Source organism: Boleophthalmus pectinirostris, unplaced genomic scaffold (genome assembly GCF_026225935.1).
Source record: "Boleophthalmus pectinirostris isolate CB_2022bp ecotype Guang Dong unplaced genomic scaffold, ASM2622593v1 HiC_scaffold_5, whole genome shotgun sequence".
NCBI classification, from domain to species: Eukaryota; Metazoa; Chordata; class Actinopteri; order Gobiiformes; family Gobiidae; genus Boleophthalmus; species Boleophthalmus pectinirostris.
The window spans coordinates 18929495-18949753 of NW_026571404.1; the positions used below are offsets into that span (position 1 = coordinate 18929495).

General features: G+C 38.7%; 3 protein-coding genes across 4 annotated transcripts in view; all 3 read right to left on the reverse strand.

Annotated features, from left to right (window-relative positions):
• pde10a (phosphodiesterase 10A) overlaps nt 1-6102 on the reverse strand; it is a 46880-nt gene extending 40778 nt beyond the window's left edge. The window contains 1 exon segment of the mRNA XM_055162346.1: nt 4777-6102. Within this exon segment, the coding sequence (XP_055018321.1) occupies nt 4777-4843 (67 nt within the window). The 5' untranslated portion in view covers nt 4844-6102.
• Nucleotides 6103-7613: 1511 nt separating this feature from the next.
• tbxtb (T-box transcription factor Tb) lies at nt 7614-9927 on the reverse strand. The gene is made up of 8 exons (XM_055162349.1): nt 9653-9927; nt 9319-9583; nt 9101-9235; nt 8868-8929; nt 8714-8775; nt 8448-8624; nt 8055-8184; nt 7614-7872 (listed from the first exon to the last, which is right to left on the reverse strand). Exons 1-8 carry the CDS (start codon nt 9856-9858, stop codon nt 7614-7616), a joined length of 1296 nt encoding a protein of 431 aa, XP_055018324.1. The 5' UTR covers nt 9859-9927.
• Nucleotides 9895-20216, reverse strand: si:ch211-130h14.4 (uncharacterized). Of its 2 annotated transcripts, XM_055162350.1 has the most exons (12): nt 19930-20216; nt 19236-19388; nt 17960-18040; nt 17753-17891; nt 17386-17476; nt 14661-14757; nt 12284-12355; nt 12067-12176; nt 11351-11417; nt 11033-11154; nt 10845-10947; nt 9895-10114 (listed from the first exon to the last, which is right to left on the reverse strand). In XM_055162350.1, the coding sequence occupies exons 2-12, from the start codon at nt 19362-19364 to the stop codon at nt 9944-9946; spliced, it is 1182 nt and encodes a 393-aa protein (XP_055018325.1). In that variant the 5' UTR covers nt 19365-19388; nt 19930-20216; the 3' UTR covers nt 9895-9943. The 2 variants fall into 2 exon arrangements, with proteins under 2 accessions (XP_055018325.1, XP_055018326.1); XM_055162351.1 differs by lacking the exon at nt 9895-10114 and adding an exon at nt 10458-10766 and having other exon boundaries at nt 19236-20216.
• Nucleotides 20217-20259: the final 43 nt, after the last annotated feature.

Genomic DNA, 20259 nt, shown 5'->3' on the forward strand with positions numbered 1-20259 from the left:
TCTCTCATCCGTTCTGCCACCCCAGAGAGGGACATACTCACAGAAATATTGTCAGAAAATAAATACTGATGATGATATTCAGACTATATTATAGCAGTCCATCAGAAATCTTTTAAAATGTGTCTGGAAATGTTGTGGTTGACATTCACATCACTCAAAACATGAATGGACTATAAAATTAACCACAGAAATGCAGAAATATGACTATTCTCTTATTGAATGGGCCCATATTACACTATTTTCTGATCTATGTTATAACGTTGTCTCCTTGCCAAAAACAGACCTGGTGTTGTGTTTTGTTTCATTCACACATGTTTAACATGGAAATCTGAATATTAAGGCTGAGTTCTTCTCTCAAAAAGAAAACGTTCTGTTCCACTTTGTGATGTCATGGGGTAATATAGGAAGTGCTTCACTGAGTTTTTAAACTCCATACACTTACACTAGAATAATTTAGATAACTTCAGACCTTACCAATATCTACTGAAGAGAAGGTAAAAGGTAGTTGTTAACTTAAAAACTACCGCTTCGTGACATCACAAGGTGGAAAGTAGCATTTTGAGTTCTGAGATGTAGACAGACTAATAACAGACTTAATTATACATGTTTGAATGAAACAAAACACAACCGCATGTATGTTTTTGAGGAGGTAACAATATTCTAAAATGACTTAACGCTCCCAAGAGTCCATTTTTGAGTAATGTAGGACCTTTAAAAGATTAGATTCCTCAATAATACTGTATTTTTTCATACTAACAAAACAATATTTATATTCCCTTTCTTCTCTACAAGTTATTTATTTTTATTTTTTTAACTAGTTGAATGACTAGTGTCTTGGGTGAGTTAGTGTGCATATTTTGAAGGGCATAGATACATAGATACAAAATACAGTATTTCTTACTTTACCTCCATTTCTATTGCCTTTTCTGCTAGACACGAAACAACTGGAAAAGTCACATTTAAGTAAACACTGATTCATCTTAATTTACTTCTGCATTGCTAAATTGAAAACAAATTAGTAGATGAGAGCTATGTTTTGATAAGATTTGCTTTTGGAGGATGGCCTGCTGCTTGTAAAGCCATTACAAACCAGTCTGAATGAATCATTGAAAGTGACAGCGCTGTGCAGAGCTGTCAGTCTCCCCGTGTAGAGCTCAGAGCAACATGAAGCTGTTCACTGATAACGCATAGTTCAAAATACTATTGAGTGCATAGATAATTCTTTATTTTAACTGTAAAATTATAATTCACCACATATTTTACATGTTTTAAGACAAACATTCAAAATATTTTGACAGTGCTGCTAATGTAACCTTTGATCAGTTTAAAGTGTAAATTAAACTGCTACTTGCAGACTGTCAGGTTATTTTGAGTTGGACAGCCTTATACATTTAAATCTTAAGATTTCTTTACATTTCTGTGTAGCACAGGCTTTGTGTGTGATGCTGCTCCTGGAGTCCCGATAATCCTTTACCCCCATCTAGTGTCTGTCTGTCAGGTCAGTCTCCATTGTTACAGCCATTCACAAAAACGATACAGCCAAAGAATCTCAACTACTTCTATAAAAGTGCAACATCCATACAAGTTGACAATTAATGTGTAGTATTTTATTTACATATTTCATTGTCTTGCAGTGCTTGTTTATCGAGATGATTCTCAGTTAAACATTATAATACCAAAAAAGTTTTACGGTGTCTTTATTATTTTAAAATGGCTACACAACATTTTTGTATGACGCAGAGTGTGGAAATAGGGGGTAAGTGAAAACAGATTTTCTAAGATCTTTATGACAATACAGCATTACATGCTCAAATCGATCTAAAAGTAACTCTGAGTCAGCCAACAATGAGGGAAAACTATTATAACTAGTTTAAATCAATTTTGTATAATGCATCTAAGCTGAAAGAAAATAAATTCTAAACAGAATTATGCAGTGTAATTAAAGCATATTATCATTCATTATAACATGTATTTACTCTGTAATTCAAAGTTACAGTATGACTTAGATGAGTCACTGACACGTTTTAAATTGCCTCGCCTGGAAGAATAAACAGGATCACCGTCAAACAATACGTGTGAAAAAAGGGCCCTAAGTATTTGCATACTGCAGCAGCAGCTCCGGCAGCAGCAGGTAATCTGACTGTATGTTATGTAATGTGTATAGAGTTACATGTGGTTTTGAGTGTAACAGATCTGAGCTGGTGTGCGTCATCTGGCCCACAGCCTTCTGCACCTTTACAGCTCAATGGGACCTGGGCCAATAACGTACAGATGTATGCACACAAGGGGCTAAGGCTGTGGTGCAACTGCAGTCATAAAGGACAGGCTGAAGTTTTAATACAAGAGCTAAACCAGAGCAGTGTGTTAAAACCATGGTCTGACCGGTCTGTTAAGTTTAAATACAGAGCAATAGTAAACATCCTCCTCTATGTTTTTAGAAGTGTTTTAGGGTGGGTTTTGGTAGTGCAGGTCTCAAAGTGGAACTGCTATTATTTTACTGAAAGGTAAAGCAAGTCAACTTAAATAGGGCATTTTTTAAAATATAAAAAGTACTGGGGCTGTAGGGCTGCTAAATATATTGCAATCAACTCTAGATCACAATTTTCAGTGGTGCAATATCACCAAAACAGCAGTTATGTGGGTAATAAAATGCTCTCTTTATTGTGAAAAAGGACAATATGGGAAAAAAGTTTACCTTTAGACCTTGAAATCTTGAAGTTCATGCTCCTGGATGTGTTTAAAAAATGCATCATGAACAGGAACATTATAAATATGGCAGAAAAAAATTAGAAAAAAATCTATTACTGCAATTCTGATTTCATTGTGATTGTATTTACAATAATGTGCATGCCAGTTTTGAGAGAAGACTGAAATATATACTGATAAATTAATACAAGAATCCTATGCAGATAAGATTTATAAAAGTCTAAAATAACAGGCTCAGTGGTTTTATACAAAAAATCTGATTTGCTAATTGCACTCATTATAGTGCCTGCAAGACGACTCATATTTTGAGTCAACAAGTACAAGGCAAAAATGACTTAAGCCATCATAGTATTTATCATATCTTGATACATACATTTTATGGTTTGAAGGATCTTGTACATGCGCACAGGACTAGAAAAACAGATTTTGCTTATACATGCATGTTCACAACTTTACAAGGATCATTTCTTATCTACTGTCAGTGAACAAATACAGATCTAGATTTTCCCCTCAAACAATAGCTTTCATAATATACTAAAGTACTGTAACAAGTAAGTTACAGACACGACATTGTTGTGGACTTTAAATGGTCATTAAAATTGCTATTGCTGAAGAACTGCCACTGCTAATTCAGAAGAGATACACACTCCTGCTCTCGATCTGTATCTAGTTTCTGGTCTAATCTTTCTTTGGCCTCAGTGTGGACACATGAGAGTATTACAAGTATCTCATTCACACAGATCAGCAAAGGTGACAAAAGAGCCATTTAAAGTAAAGAATGTGCTGGGCACATCATCATGCAAAGTGGCATTATTACAGAATGAGATCATCAATTTTAACCAACACTACTATAGGCTTTTGGCAATATAGATATTTCTGTTTCTATTCTTTGATTTGAGTTGTTTTGCTTGGTTGTTTGGACAGATCTATAGTAGTGGCTATACCAGGAAAATGGGACTACAAATGGGCTAGTTATAACAGAAACACTAGATGAACCCAAATGAAGACAGAAATCTAAATTAAACAAATATTTGAACACCAGAGGAATCCAACTACCATAACTGAGAACCACCGATCTAAAAGCTTTACAAAATCACATCTTCAGGGCTTGGAACAAGCACAAGTATCTCAATCAAGCTTCGTACGGTAGTATGAATTCAATTGTATTACTTGTGGCATTATCTTACAGTTTTAGATTCACTTGTTTTGCTAGCTGTATCTTCTGTTGTGTATGTGGTAGATTCTATGTAGTGCTGAGTGTTGATTGTGACAGTCTGGAGGGGGGCAGTCTGTGGGAGTGTGCCCCCTGAGCAGGCACAGATGCTGGGCACAGTCAGAGATGGAAGTGCTTGGTCCTTCTTCTGTACGAGCCAAAGGGAAACACGTATTTGGGCGTGGGCTCAAAAGACACAGAGCCATGACAGTAATGCAAACAGGGCACATCTTAATATAAATGCATGATCAATGCCAGGTCATTATAATATCTGAATAATCATTACTGCACAGTTGCATCCTAAAAAACTGAGCACAAATATATTGAAATAATAGGCTCATGAAAAAAATGAGGTAATATTAACTTATTATTGAATGGAAACAAAAGTAAAATAGATGTGTCTATGTGATAAAGTGATTATCTCAGTTCTATCTATCTATCTATATCTATATCTATATCTATATATATCTATATATATATATATATATATATATATATAGATAGATAGATAGATAGATAGATAGATAGATAGATAGATAGATAGATAGATAGATAGATAGATAGATATAGTATGAAGTCTACAACGTGAAATGGCTCTGTAACACCAACTTAAATATGTGATGCCAATGACTGCTCTCTATAATTTTTTTTTATTTGAGATTATAAAATCAATCTCATCCACAGGTATAACGACTTAAAAGGTCAAAGGTTAAGTCTCCCTGATCCAGTCTGCCACGGTGTTTTCTGACAGCTTCCATGGTTCACTTGGTTACAACTTGTTTATAGTATGTTCGCACTTTCTCCATGTCTCGTGTCTCCTCCACCGCCCTCAGTGTTCTGTGCAGTGTGTGCCTCACCTTGTAGGCTGCACCCGGGAGATTCCTCGAAGTCCTCCTCATCAGGACTTTTCCGTTTCTTCGACATTTGCCGCTCTCTGGAGGAATGACAGCTTTATCCACCGCTGAACCGATACGTGCTGATAACGCGAGACAACCCTCACCCAGCCGGATACAAGACACATGCAACAGTCTGAGGGAGGCGAGAAGAGGAAGGCGAGGGGAACGCAGAGCCGTTCATTCAGATAACCTTCTCTAAATGCCCTCTTTTTTGTCAATGGAGTGTGCGTCGCGAGCTCCGCAGTGAGTCCCGCCGTAATCTGGAAAGACGTGACAGTGCCAGAGCTTTATTTCTGTGACAGATGAGATATATTCGCAGCTGGGTGAGCGGATTAATGCAAGCCCGGTCGCGTGGACATTTACGCGCTCTGGACTCTTGCAACTTGTTGAGCGTCTCCTTTATCATTGAAAAAGTAGTCTTCGTCACTCGGTTTTCGTCATTTTTCAAGCAATTTAGATTTGCAGAGCCATATGAGGTGTTTGAATGGCAGTAGGCAACGTCAGAGTACAGGTCTAATCAGACACGTATGACGCACAGCCGACACGCCGGGAACTCTTGGGTATCTTCACGAGTATAGGCTAATGTAAACTGAGATAATCTGGACGTGCCCAGCCTGCGATATGTCCCGCTGTCAACAGTCACTCCAAACTGCACTTTAGTTAAATAGTGCTCTCTCTCAAAAGTGGTTGAATTTGTCCTTCTCCTACCTTGGTGTATAAGAGAAATCCCTCTGGTCGCGACCATCAACTACCCACAGCAGAGCAATCCATGCCAAGTTCAGCAGAAGTTTGAACAACGCGTTTCTCTTGCTTCACTCCAACAGCGCCAGGCATAAAGTACAGGCTTTGACACTTCTTGCGTAAAACCACCCACTCCGAGTGCCACAGTTGTAGCATAAATGGGACAAGCGCGCATTGTGTCCCGAGTAGCCGCCTTCTTTCATTTCAGCCTCTCGTACAGTGCGTCTGCAATCAAAGTGCTTTCAGTGAACGCAGGAGCAGCGATAAAAAGGCTAATGTTGCGTGTGTCACTATATGAGAAGACAATGACGACAGTGCAGTGGTTTGATGGCAGTTTCCCTCGGGTTAAAAACGGGTCTCAGTTGCAGAAACCCGAAAATCCCCCTCTCAGTAACAAAGGATTCTGGATACATTGTCAGATTATCCTCTTTGCTTTGGCACATTTGATTTTTCCTTTCGGGAAAGTGACAGACGCATGACACCAGTGGAGTTTCAGCCCCCTCCGCCTCACCTTTGTCCCTTTTCATGACTTCATTGGTTCATTTATTTATGAAGGCTCCGGGCCAGTGGATCAGATTCCTGCTACATCTGGTTTGCATTTCTATTCTAACATTTCCTCGTGTGCCATTTGGATGCAGGGCTGTAGCTTTGTCCCGCGCGCACTGTGCTCTCACAGATTGTGTATCACGTCCACGGCGGTTTCTTGCTCAGAGTTACACTTGCATTCATGTTAGTGACGCTGATGTTTCGTGGTATTTTCTGAAGGCAAACACGCCTCTCGTGCTCCCCCCTCCCTCGCGCTCATTCACTGCAGCTACTGACGTCAGGACACGCTTACGTCAATGCGCCCCGCTTTGACAGAGCTTTTTTCATTTGTATCATAATGGGATTATTAGGCTTAGAGAAATATCCTCCTGTAACGACTATTTAGTACAGTCTGAAATGGCACAATATAAAGTGCTTTCAAATGAGTTTTCGAATAGGTTACATATAGAATAGCTGTAACCTGGCCACTTAAAATGCAATGAATCCTCATCGCACGCCTTTACCTTATAGGCTCTGCAATTGATATAGACATGGGATCATAATGTTGAGTGTACTTGTTATTTATAGATATACATTTACAAAGCAATAACTACACTTTATCACAAATGCTACATTAATACTGTATTACACCACATTTACATTAAGAAAATGCTAAGTCTATTTGGTGATATTTTAGTAAAGTAATACATTGAGTGAACCATTGTATTTGGAAGGTAAAATAATCAAATTGCATGAACACAAACTAAATGGTAGTGTAGTGTATTAAGGAAATGCAAGTTTATCAGCTAATAAAGGCACATTTAACAAAAGGAATGTTTATAAAACCCTATGCATGTTACTAGATGCTGAGACAGTTTGGTGTGACAGTGGAAAGATGCTGTCTCTAAACTCATTTGTATTTGATGGAGAAGAAGCACGTGAGCTACTTCCTGTCACATTTCGCTGCTGCCTCTCAACCACATGGGTCCTTATGTCCTGACCTTGATCCTTTGAGCTCAATGGGCCCCTGTGGATGTAGCTGAACTCCCATTCACTTCACCGTACATCATGTCTGCATAGCCCAAAGGTCCTTTTGAGTTAGAACAAGAGAAAAAAAAAAGAAAAGATCACTTAATACAAAGTTGTTAACTTCACAAATCTAAAATGCAAATTATTGATTTCTACAGGTGCATTTGGTCAAACCCAGAAACAGAAAAGGGAAGACAAAAGAATTATTAAATCACCCAAAGCACCAAACATGATCCTTCATTTTATTTATAAAATAGGCATAATGACAAAAGCATCAGTTATTTATTACATTTTTAATTTGCCAACCAAATCACATTACTATTTACACTATAAATATTTTGGCTGAACATTTTGTAACACTGTTGGGCTGCTTAATATAAGCAGGTAAAGATTGTTTTCACAAATTCTTAAATAAAATTAAGGCACTTATTTTGTGTTTCAACAAAAACTGTGTTCTAATAAATTATTGCACACAAGCCTCTTTTAAACTGTCCCAAAAATTGTCAGATAGAAGGAGGTGTAACAGGGGTCCAAGCTGAGTGTATCCTGTGGGGAGACGTGTCATAGTGCACAGGATCATGCAGCTCTGTGGTGCTGCTGTCATACAGAGGGGAGCCAGAAGAGGGCACTGTCACCGAATGACAAAGGCCACTGTAGTTGGTGCTGGATCTCTGCAGAAACTGTGAGTTTAGACCATTGTTTCCTGTGTCAGACACTGGAACGAGGGCTGAATTAGTCACTGTCCACAAGCTGGGGTACTGCCTGTTTAGGAGGCAAAGAGGATAATATCAGTATTCATTGCACACATGAATTGACCATAATAGATTTAAAAATAATAATAATAACAATAATAATAATAATAATAGAGAATTTATAGGCAGTATATAAATATAACGATTAGAATCAAGAAGCAAACCAATAATATTAAATAATGCAATACATACGTCGAGTTTGCAGTAGAAGTTGAATTGTGGCTCATGGGCACCATTGGGGAGTGTGTGGGCATCTGTAAACTGGACCAGTTGTCATGGCTGGGCAGCATCGGCAGACAGGAAGAGTTGTCCGTGTAACTAGCTACAAAAACAGAAAAGCAATTAGCTTTTTAGAGCATTTAGATCTAAATATATTTATATGTGGAAATTTGGTGAATGTTACTATTTGTATTTTCCATCAGTGGCTCTTAAAAGTGTCTATACATTCCTTGTCTAAAACATTTATTGCTTAGAGTCTCCAGCCACACAAAAGCCAGAGGAATTTAAAACATGTGTAGGTCTGTGACACTTGTTTGCTCTTCTTGTTAATAGCTCAAAAGGAAGTGGTGATGTTTGGACACTTACTAGGGGAGTTGGTCCTATGGGTGTATGGGCTTGGGTAAGGGGCCGATCTGTGGTTCCTGAGGGAAGAGTAGCGCTCACAGCCCTGTGATGGTGACAGTGAGATGGGGGTCCCATACTGACTGTGTGGGTTGCTGTTGGGGGGACAGAGGGACCCTGATCCAGGAATAAACCAACCACCTACACGACAAGAGGGGAAAATAATTATTATTTAATGAGAAATCATAACTGATGTGAATGAGATTAATTGAAAGTGTTAAAACACTTACATTGTGAATATGGCAACTGTTGGTTGTCGTGGATTTCTTCTTTAATGTCCTTTGTATCATTCCTGCAGAAACAAAAAAGTTCATAAGAGACATAATAGCCTAATAATAAAATCAATTAACAAATCTATCAAACGACAGTTAGAAATCCCCTTACCTCTCTTTAGCATCCAGAAAAGCCTTAGCGAAGGGGTTGTGTTTGATTTTGAGAGCAGTTATCTACAGCAGAAACAAAAAAAGAAAGTAAATGCTAAATAAGAGCTAAAATAATGTGGGTAAATACAAAACAGTGTGTGCGTAAAGTAGTCTACACATTATGCACGTCATTAAAATAATAATTCTGTCTTTTAATGCTGAGAGTTTGGCATCACAATGAATTAGACTGTTTACCTCTTCGTTTTGGTACGCAGTCACCGCAATGAACTGTGTTTCGGGGAAAGCATGACTTGTGATCATTCTCCTTGGGCCTCCAACCCGAACGATATGGATGCGTGGCTCGTACTTGTGCAGTGAGTTTAGCATAATCTGAACAGTAAATAATATTTCATAATTAGTGTCATGGATGTATTGGACTGAATAAAAAACATAGCATTTTCTTTTGTCCATACCTGTCCACCACCGTTGAGTTTATTAGTTAGTTTGACTTTACTAAAAGACACCGGTGCTTTCATCCAGTGCGCACCGAAGTTTGGTGAATCCGGATGGATGTAAACGCAGCTTGGGGTTTGAGGTTCAGGTTTACCGCCCGGAACCCACTCTCCGTTCACGTACTTCCACCGGTGGTTGTCTGCAGAGGCGAAGTCCAGCAGAAAGGAGTACATTGCGTTTGGGTCCAATCCGGAAACGTTGACTTTGAGGACTGGAAACATGCGCCTAAAATAACAAGATAACTTGAGGCGATGCACTAATTGAGTTTAATTCAGTCAGAAGTTTTAGTCTTACCTCCCATTCTTTGTGACAATCATTTCATTTGTAAGGTCCTTAAACTTGTGCCAAAGTTCGTTGTCGTCCAGTGATACTTTGAGGTCTTGCTCAGTGGGGTCGCCTTTCTCACTGCCCGCTTGAAGCTCAGTCTCCACGGCGCTGAGGAGATGGTCAACCCGGTATTGACTCATTTTGACTGGGCACTCGCCGCCTCCCGACGTCATTGTATCCAACAAACCCAAGGTTAAAACGCAAGGTGGATGTGTTCAGGTCGTGATCAATGGTAATCCAAACTGTATCTAACGGTGTTTAAAGCTCCACAGATTTATACAGGCCCCTTGGCTGGAGATGGCCCCAGAGGACAAACCTGATTGGTCTATCTACCCTTTGATCTTTGCGGTCTTCTCTGTGATTGGTCAAGGGGGGTGCTGTCAACAGGATGAGTGCGTTTTGAATAAAGTCCGAGTTTATTGCATGAACCTGTAAAGAATGACACTTAGATCAAAGCCACACCTGCAGAAAGTAAAGCACCGGCCGCAGACTGAGCGTCTCAGGCCCGGGCACAGGACGCCACGGATCCGGATTTGAGCCTGACTTTGATAAATTGAGGATTAAGATTACATGGTTCAATTTGAGATAACGTGAAACATTTACATCCTAATCTATACAAGAGAAAGTTACAGATCTTATCTAAGCACCATCAGCAAATAAAGACAGACTCTTCAGGTCATGTGAAAAAGTACAAGTAAAGTTATTTTAAATAGTTTATTTTATTTGTATCTTCCAAGATAAAAATAAAAATAGGTTTATAAATAACCAGGCATATGTTATCATAATTATGGTACATGTTTCATAACATGACTACTACCACAAGTTTATCAAACATCATTTAAACTAGATTTTAAATGGTTTTGCATATTATAAAAGCCTATGAATGCACAATATTTACTAACATAAATAACTGTTACAAAAAACTGTTACTAACATAACAGTATAAGAGATTGAAATATTTCAGAGACATAAACAATATGTACAATACAAATAATTGTTTGAAATATACTGATTTTGTGAGTCTTAATTATTCTGACACTACAGTGTAATTTTTCCATAACTTCAATCCACAGCCAATGACCTAAAAGGGGACAAATGTTAAATAACAATCCATTATGAGTCAAACAAACTGAGATAACTTTAAAATGAGTAACTTCACCTTCACATGCTTCTGTCCATATAAATCTTTAAAACATAATGGCACAGGTGATGTGCTGTGGAGCTCGGCACTGTCCAAAAGTTCTGACTCCAAAGACTGAACTCTGCCAAGAAACACCCACACACTGGTCACTTAAGGATAATTTCTGCCAACTTAATAATACAGCACACTTAATTATTTTTTCTTACTTCTCTTCCACTTGATCAAACTTGTCTTGTGCAGATGGAGGTGGGTTGCTGTGAACATTTAGTTGTTGACTGATAGTGGGTGATTGTGCTGACTTCTTATGTGAGTCAATATCTGGAAGTGTCTACAGAGAAGGAGAAATTGATTTACATTGGGACATATTATCACTGCAAAGTCACACTTGAGTAATAAGTACTGCTTCAAGTTCTATTTGGCACAAAGTGTCACCATGACTACTTCCCCCCATAAAAACAATCATATTAATATCATAAAAAGCTTTTGTGGCCATAGAGCTGTCTGCTTTTGTTCATGTCACCAACCAAATCAGGGATCTTTTGGTTTTCCCCCTCGAGCCAAGATTCAGAGTCCATCTTTCGGTCCAACAGTCTGCAGCAAAGTTCACAGCAAACAGAGAGAAATAAATCACTTTGAAGAGCTTTGGGACACAAGTCTGACCCATGTTCAAACATTACTGGAAACTACCACTGGTGGACAGACACAAGGCACTTTCATTCTAGCAATTTAAATGGACAAAATGAATAGGTTCACATTGTAGAATAGGATGAAGCCTATAATTGGAGGGCAGGGGTCTCTATACTCTGGGAGACTCATGGTTCTGTCTTTTCAACTAACAAGAATCATAAATTTGTGTTACAATAATGTCACCACTTTTTGAGGCAGTGCTGGAAAAAAAATCCTTAGTTTGACAATGAACTTTAGATGAGTTTGTATTGTGTGTTTTTGTTTCATGTGGATAGGCCCAGTAATTATACAGCTATTAACCAAAGGTTGTATCAACCTATTAAATTATTTTGCTTAACCTTGTGAGTAATAGCTATACCGTAGTAGTAACAATGATAGCAGAAGTAGTTCTAAGAGTGACGGAAGTACCACTCTCAGAAGTAAATTTGAATGGTGATTGTAGCAGCAAAACATTTTAATCCCAATTTTATGTAGTGAGCCTATGTTTAATATCATTTTAAAGTAACAATTTTACAGAAGAATGTACCACACTTATGGAAACTGCAATACTCACTTGAAACTCTGTGAAAACTTCATATTGGTCAAACAGAGTGCATGCATATCCTTTACTTGCTTCAAGTACATATCAGCCTTCCTGCTTTTCTTGGGAATTTCAAAAGATATCTGTAAGAGAAAGAGAAAAGAATACTTAATTTGTATTTTGTATTTTTCTCTTAAGTTACAATGTAAAATTAATCCTTGGATGAAAAATATAGTATGAAATGACCTACCAATTTTGGCAGTGTGCACTGGAAACTCCTCATAAAGTTTGGCTGAAGAGTTACAAATGTGGGCATTTTCTTCTGCAAATAACAGAGGCACCCACAATTATTAGAATAAGTGAGGTACTGTAGGTCTCAAGGAATTTAAGTAATATGTTTGATTGTAAAAGTAGTCAAATAATAGAATAATAGTAGTACACAAAGCAATGACAACAGTGTTAGCAGTATTGATAGTAGAGCCTGTATTTATTTATTTATTGAATGAGGGAAGTGAAAGTAATAGCATCCATTTTCAGTAGTGCTGTTGCAAAAAATATATTATACTGATATACACTGGTTTTGTTGTTCAGGTTTTTTGTTCAAGTATTATTTCTACACAAACATGACTAATATTGTACTCTGACAGTGAGTGAGTTTTTGACACTCAATAATCATTTGCTTATAGTCCATGATACACTATATTATTTAAAGAGGCAGGTTCCTCTGTAGTTCATCTGTATATGAGTTGAGCACCGGGCCACGTAAAAGTCGAGGTGTCGCTCCCAGTGTCATTTCCCACAGTTGTTGTGTCCCATTTGGCGCCTGGCTCTCCCCCTGTCACACCCTCAGTGTGAGCCTCTCACTATAGCCCACTTCCTGGTCCAATCCACAGCTATGAGAATTTGTGCTCTTCTATATGGTGGTATACAGTCACTTCATCCTGTCTTCTTACAAACGCAAGTGCAAACCCAATACATTTTAAGAGGAACCACTGAAGTCAGTAAGCACCAATACCACTGTTGCTGTATGCTAGTTTATGACTGCATTAAATGTATTTTTACATACTGTATGGAGATGGACAGAAAGTCTTTATGTCTAAATTACATAGCCTCTTTTCAGCACAGAAACCCCCTTTCACACAATTTCAGTTGATTCATTTGTGTTTTGGGGATTTACATTTATTTTAATTAATTTTTTTTCTCTGTCAGTAGTCAAAGTGAAAGCTCCATTGCTGTGAAATGTAATTTCATTTACATTTTTTAAAAATAATATTCTCAAAAAATACATTCAGTATGAGAAATCAACTGCATTCAGTACTATTATCTTCTTGGCATGAATATAGTATTTACTTTTCTGGGGCCTCAAATTATCTGTCGTGAAATTAAAGTCTTGCAAATTAAATTAGGGGTCTTTGTTCATTAAAATAAACTAACCCTTTAATATTTGCCTAAATCCTAAATATTGTGTGATCCTCATGTAAACTGAGATACGAACAGACAATATCAATCTCTTCTCGCTTTGACTTTTCTGGTGTCTGAGTGTTGTCAGGGCACTTGAGTAACGGCTGTTCATGCCTCAGTCCGTCCCTGTCTGACCAGTGTTTGCCTTCCCTGTGCCCCTCCAGCCAAACTCAGGCCCTGTTTGCACAGGTCCATTCTGACACAGGGGTGAGACAAAAATGAGTGCATACTGGTCAGAGTACAGGCATCTCAGCATAACATCATCTCCGGTGTGGTCACTATAATATTAGAAAAACAGTAAGCAGTTATAATGATATACATTGAATGGCTGTATCGCTGTATCAGACTGTTGTGGTGAAGAAGGAAACTGAGTTGAACGACAAAGCTCTTGATTTACCGGTTAGTCTATGTTCCTCCCCTCACCTATGGTCATGGGTTTGGGTAATGACAAATTACAAAGGACAAGATCATGGGCACAGGTGGGCAAAATGGGTTTCCTCCATAGGGTGGATGTGGCTCTCCCTTAGAGATAGGGTGAGAAGCTCAGTCACACGAGAGGAACTCGGAGTAGAGCCGCTGCTCCTCCACGTGGTGAGGAGCCAGCTGAGGTGACTCAGGTATCTATTGGATGTCTCCTGGATGCCTCCCTGGGGAGGTGTTCATGCCTCATAGGAAGAAGGCCCTGGGGAAGACCCAGGACCCACTGGAGGGACTATGTCTCTCAACTGGCCTGGGAACATCTTGGGATCCCCCCAGAAGAGCTAGAGGAAGTGTGTGTGGAGAGGGAAGTCTGGACATTCCTGCTCAGGCTGCTGCCTCCACAACCCGACCACAGATAAAGTGGAAGAAAACAGATGGACATTGCATGGATAAGAAAATCTGTGTAAAATAAACTTATCCTATATTTAAATATGCATTGATTTTACTTAGCAAGATATGTCTATACATTTACTGTAAATGCAAAGGGACTTTTAGGTGAGGCATACACACAAAATTATATAATACATGAAAAATCTGAAAAACTTATTTTAAAGTTGATGTCTTGGTATGTAAGACTCGTTCTAAAATCCTGTGTGTTGGTTTGTGGGTAGCTAATGGGTCAGAGCTCCAGGTGTATTGACTCTCTTGTTAAGTGGGATTACTGCTCCTGTGGTTTTGACACTAACCTTAGGAAACAATTGCTCAAATTCATCCTTTTCCAAACTATCTTCAAAAATCTCTTCTGACACACGCTGGCATGATTCAGATCCTCTCTCTGTCAACCTGAACACAGAGACAAAAACACAAATATATTTAAATCTGTTACTTTGCATCTCACAAATAAGACTGGCCAGTTGAAACCATTGTCAAAGTAGAATGGGCATATCACTGCCATGAGAATGCACTTCAAAGAGGCCTGTTTCAGCTGCAGCACTGTCTTGCTTAAAAGTGCACTATGTAAACTGTCTGGTGGGGCTTATCTCCATGGAGACAGGTAAGTTTAATGTCATACAGAGGAACAATCTAGGCAAAGCAATGATAACTGGAGACAGGCAGGTGGCAAATCACCCACCATAAAAGATGGTGCACATTTAAGAGAAACAACATATGAATACATGTTTGAAAATACTTTGTATATCTAGAGCAAAGTGCTTCTTCTTCGGAATATTAGCACAGATTGTTCACAGCACTATGTCCATTATATTCCCATGCCTTACTTCCGGGAGCGTTTTGTGCAGCTCGTAGCTTTTGTATAGATCTGTGAGGAGCTGCACTGAGTTGTGAGTCCACACTGGAGCCCGTTGGCACCCAGCAGACGAAGTGTGCTGTCACCCGGGTGCGCAGCGTTATTGGGTGTGAGGTGCACCATGCCTTGGCTCTGGTCCTGAGAAGTGGCACGCTATTAAGAATATATTAACAAGATGACATTACGTACACATCACAGCAATAATCACCCAAAGCTGCCAGGAGTAATGTTTTGACGAGTTTTAGAGGTGTTGTTATCACTTTGGCAAAGAAGTTATGCTTCTGCATTTTGTGAATACCATGAATGCATAAAAGTAAGGAATTTTATTTTTATATAGATATGAATGGGTGACTGAGGTTCAGGAATTCAGTGCCAAAACCAACTTTATATTTTGTAGAAATTCAAAATGTATGTATTGTAATCAACTTTATTTAAATTCAAAATTATATTATAGACCCAAAAATGTTCTATGTAGAAGCTGAAATGTTATTAGTATAGTACTTCTTAAACATCTTAACCACCTAGACTGAATGTGCATCCTGTACAATAAACAAACACTAATAAAGATAATATGCTTGGTTCTAATATTAGAAACCTGTAATGCATAAGTGTTAAATTCAACATGAAGGTGAGACCATGACTAGATGACCACAAAGATAGAAAACCACCCTTCCAGCTGTCCCATAATTCAAAGTAGTTAATAATAACAAACATATTACAAACAACAAATCAGGACAGATGGGAGATTTAACTCATTACAAAAGTATATTTCCAGTCCATAGCTGCAGCTCTAATTGCTTTTATTTTGAGTATTTCGCATAGACCTGGGGAATGTGCGAATGGCCCAGGTTGCGGGTGGGGCTGCGCGGGTCGCCGTGGAGATGTTTGCGCGTTAGAGTGGTGAGATTTCACACTGGAGGAAGAGTTGTCAGCGAGCACTCTGCCAGGCTTCTTATGGACCTCCTAATGTGGCAGAGGGACAGTGGCGAACGTTATACATGCAGGTATTAAATAGGAGTCAGGACCAACTGCCAACAAGAGGGGACAGTGCACACACTGTTCACAACATGAGCAGAAACAGGACTATACTCTGATGATCACTGGAGTGCCTGTTTATAAACACTGTATCCATGGGTTTAGGAATGATGACAAATTAGGACTGTTGCCGTAGTAATTAACAATACTTTTCAATGGTGAAAAGTCCTCAGTCTTATTTGGGCACATGATGCCAGGATGGGTAACTCATTTTTATAAAATATTTTTGTCATTTAGATGGAGAGTGTTGGTGTGGTTGTTTTTTTATATTTTATATATTATTTTATGTGAGATTGTGAATAAGTTAAATAAACAAATTATGACCAAAAAAGCTCCTCAAAATGTCACTCAAAACAGGAAGCTGAAACCCATGAATATAGACATGATTAAGGTCTTAGTTCTCATTTCATACAGTAGATTTAATAATATAAGTTGATTATACTGGAATTATGACCCTACTTTTATAAAATATATATTTTAAAAAGGTAATTTAATGCATAAGAGCTTTTTGTTCTTTCCATTTTGTCCAGAAATTCACAAAAAGTGATTGAACTTCCTGACCAACTCCGTGATAAAGTTGGTACAGGGGCAAACATAAAAACAATAAACATGGATCATAGGAAAACTAAAGGCTCCACAGTTGCTATCCAGGTTGACCAAACAATCACGAGTTTGCCTCAAAGTCTGTAAACCCTTAAAAGAGGAGAGACTTCAAAGATGTGCTTACGAAGCTGGCATGAAGTGACACCACCAGCCCAATTGCTACATGTCTTTCTGTAAAGGCCATAATTACTGCATTTTCCCCTGGACGATGTTTGAGCCCCATCAGAAGCAGTGGGTTTCTTTAACAAAGGGAGGAGTCAAGTGTGTGTTTGGTGGTCTCACTGCGGTGTGAGAGTATCAGGGGTAATCTTTCCTTCAGGAGGGTCCCGACTAAACAAGGCTCCAGTGTTTGCACCAAGAGGCAGAGCAAATAGAGGTACACCAGAGCCACTGCAGCTGCCTTACCACTCACAAAACACACTCTGCTATCAAGTGTGTTCAGGGAAAGACAAGAAGACATACTGAAATTGTAATTTATCAAAGAATCAAAGAATTGCGGGCCCATTTTTGGTACTATGGAAAATTACCTTGAGTCGGATGCAGTGTCTGTGTCTTCAGTGCAGCGCTGTGATGATCCACTTGGTGTTGTAATAATAATTGCAGGTCTCTTGTCCAGCACTGTCAAACATCAAAATTTGAATTCTAAAAATATGTATGTACAACTTATTTTTATTTTTTATACCAAAACAAATTCTTGGGAAATGTGACTAGCTATATTGTTTGCCAATATGCCACTGATGCAGAACTGCTGTTGTTTGATGTTATTTTAGTTGCATAAGATATGTAAAAGTATTCCAGATGCCAGACAGAAGGATCCTATTATTATGATGACAAAGGTTTTTGGTATGTTAAAAATAATGAAAAACTAAATCAGTAGTTGCTTATACACTTAACTTTTCATCTTGATGTCTGTTAGACTTCTCTGTAGTGTTGAAGGATGTCTGTTATATTGAATACTTTTGTAAAAATCCTCTAACTGGTGCTGAGTTTGCAGATGCCCATGTTGAACCAACTCATTTTGAAGTTCAAAGATCTGCATAAGACAACATTATTTGATTTTTACATTTCAATTAGTGTAAGGTTACATTGACTTTGACATACCAGATAGTAACTCGTTTTGGGAATATCTTTGAGGTATAGGTTATCATGCTTCAGTTTGGAGAAGGCTGCCTTGTGTTTTTTCTATTGGAAAACACAAAGTGAGTGAGTGGTGGGAATTCATGTTTAAAGTTAGACTCCCTTGTTTGAGAGGCTGGGAAAGAGAGCACACAGAACAAATGAGAAGTAAACACGCAGCCACAGGAAGCCATTAACTGCAGCACGGACCAATTAGGCCTCAGCAGGTGTCCTGGGACAGTCCTGCTTTGGTCCCCATCGTCTGAGGCTCTGCTCCTCCGTTCCAGTCGAGGAAACTGCAATTTAAGGTAAAGGATTTCTATGCATGGGTCTCTAAGAAGTGTCTTTATTGTTCTGTCTTTGTCTAAAGTTCCCCAAGTACAAGTCATTAGTGAGGACAATTGCACCCCCCTGAAGTAAGTGGGCTTTTTACAGAGGAGGAAGATAAGACAGGATCTCTGCCACGTCTCGGACCCCCTCTATGGCTTATTGCTCTTTTCACACCCCTGTCACAAACGCAGACAGTCAAAATCAAAGTCAATCGTAAGGGGATACAGACAGCCCAGAATACACATGACCTGAAGTCCGCCACCAATGGAGCAGATTCTGTGAGAAATTCAAATACAAATACATAGTTCTGTTTTAAATTGTATCTTTATTATGTGATGTTTATGGTTATGATTATACAAGGTGGCTTTATTTTTCATGTAGATTTATTTCTTGTTTATTTTATTTATATAGACTTTAGGGACTTAATGGAGTTAATAAATTATCCTTTTGGCCTTTCCTTTCAAATTAAATCATAATTTTAAACATTTAAAAAAATGTATTAATACAAATATGAATGTATTTTTCTTTTTCTTTATATTATGGTGTTGTTGTTGTAGACCATCAATAGAATAGATGAACATAGCGAGACACACACAAACAAAAATAAATAAGTAAATAAATAATAAAAACATTTTTTTATATTCTAGGCTACAACTCTTCTGTTTTCTGTTTTGTGTATCCAGTTGTATAGACCTACTGTCACTGAATTAGGCTGTTAATTATGCAAATCACTCGCTTGCCGCTTCTTTTTAAGTGGCGCAATACGCAAAGCCAGACTGCCTTTGATATCACGCGGATGTGTATTGGAACCAGACGGAGAAGGCAGCGCACCCTGCGTCAGGATAAATTGCTAATTGAACAACATAGGAAACGGTGCATAAGCTCTCCAAACACAACAAACGCCAGTGCCCTTTCACATTTAAAAGTTTACCTGTTTGATACCATCGTTGGGGCTAGGGCGCGCTCTAACTCGTTCTTGCTGTCGCTGTCTTTGTGAATGGAGCTTGTCTGTGAGCAGGGAGCAGTAGCGGCGGTAGAGGTAATCCCTGAAGCGGTGCATGTCCCAGTACGTCTGTAGATGGCGCTGTGGGATCAAAGAAGCGGGTCACTGAAAAGATACTGCTTTTACACGAAATAGAATAAAATAGAAGAGCCTGTCTTTAATGTCTACCGAGGCAGAAATTCACATTTGGCTCTGCAGCACATAAACACAAACAACGGGACAATGACATCAGACATCAGCAACTATAAAGAGGCTACTCAACGGAGGGAGAGTTGATAAAATCACAGTGAAAAAGTACATTGTACATTAAAGTTGCACATTTTCAGACTGTATATGGAGACACAGTGGCGAGCACTGCCCCTGACAGTGACAGATTTGAAGTCTTGGAGGGTTTGCATGTTTGCATGTTCTCCCCTTAATTGCAAGCAGGGGCCCATGACACTAGTCACATAATGTCATATTACTTTAAAAATGTAACTATTTCAGTATATGTGGACTATGTAGGCTATATGTTGATGAGTTTCTCTTACAAAAAAGAACCTTTCCATTAATTTATTGAGGTCCTTCCTGTGTGTGATTAAGATCATGGTATACATATATACATAGATTTTATGCTTTACACCTGTTCTTGTTGAGCCCGAAGCCTGGCGTTTGTCTTCTGGTCTTCATCCTGGTTTGGGTTTTGCCCTGGACCAACAGGTGTCTTCCTCCTCTTGTCTCCTGCCTATCAACATTCACAGCCCAATATAGTCCGTCAACGTGGGAGTCAAACCTGCTGCAGCTTCCCTTAGGATTATAAAAAGAGAATGCATTTTTTGGTAATCCCTTTTTCTGAAAGCCAAGAAGAGTCCTCCCACACGACAGCCTGACAATGTGCTGTTAAAATAAGAAAGCATCTCAGAGGAGCGAGCCCACCTCAACCTCCTACAGATCTAGTCTTGATTTATAACAT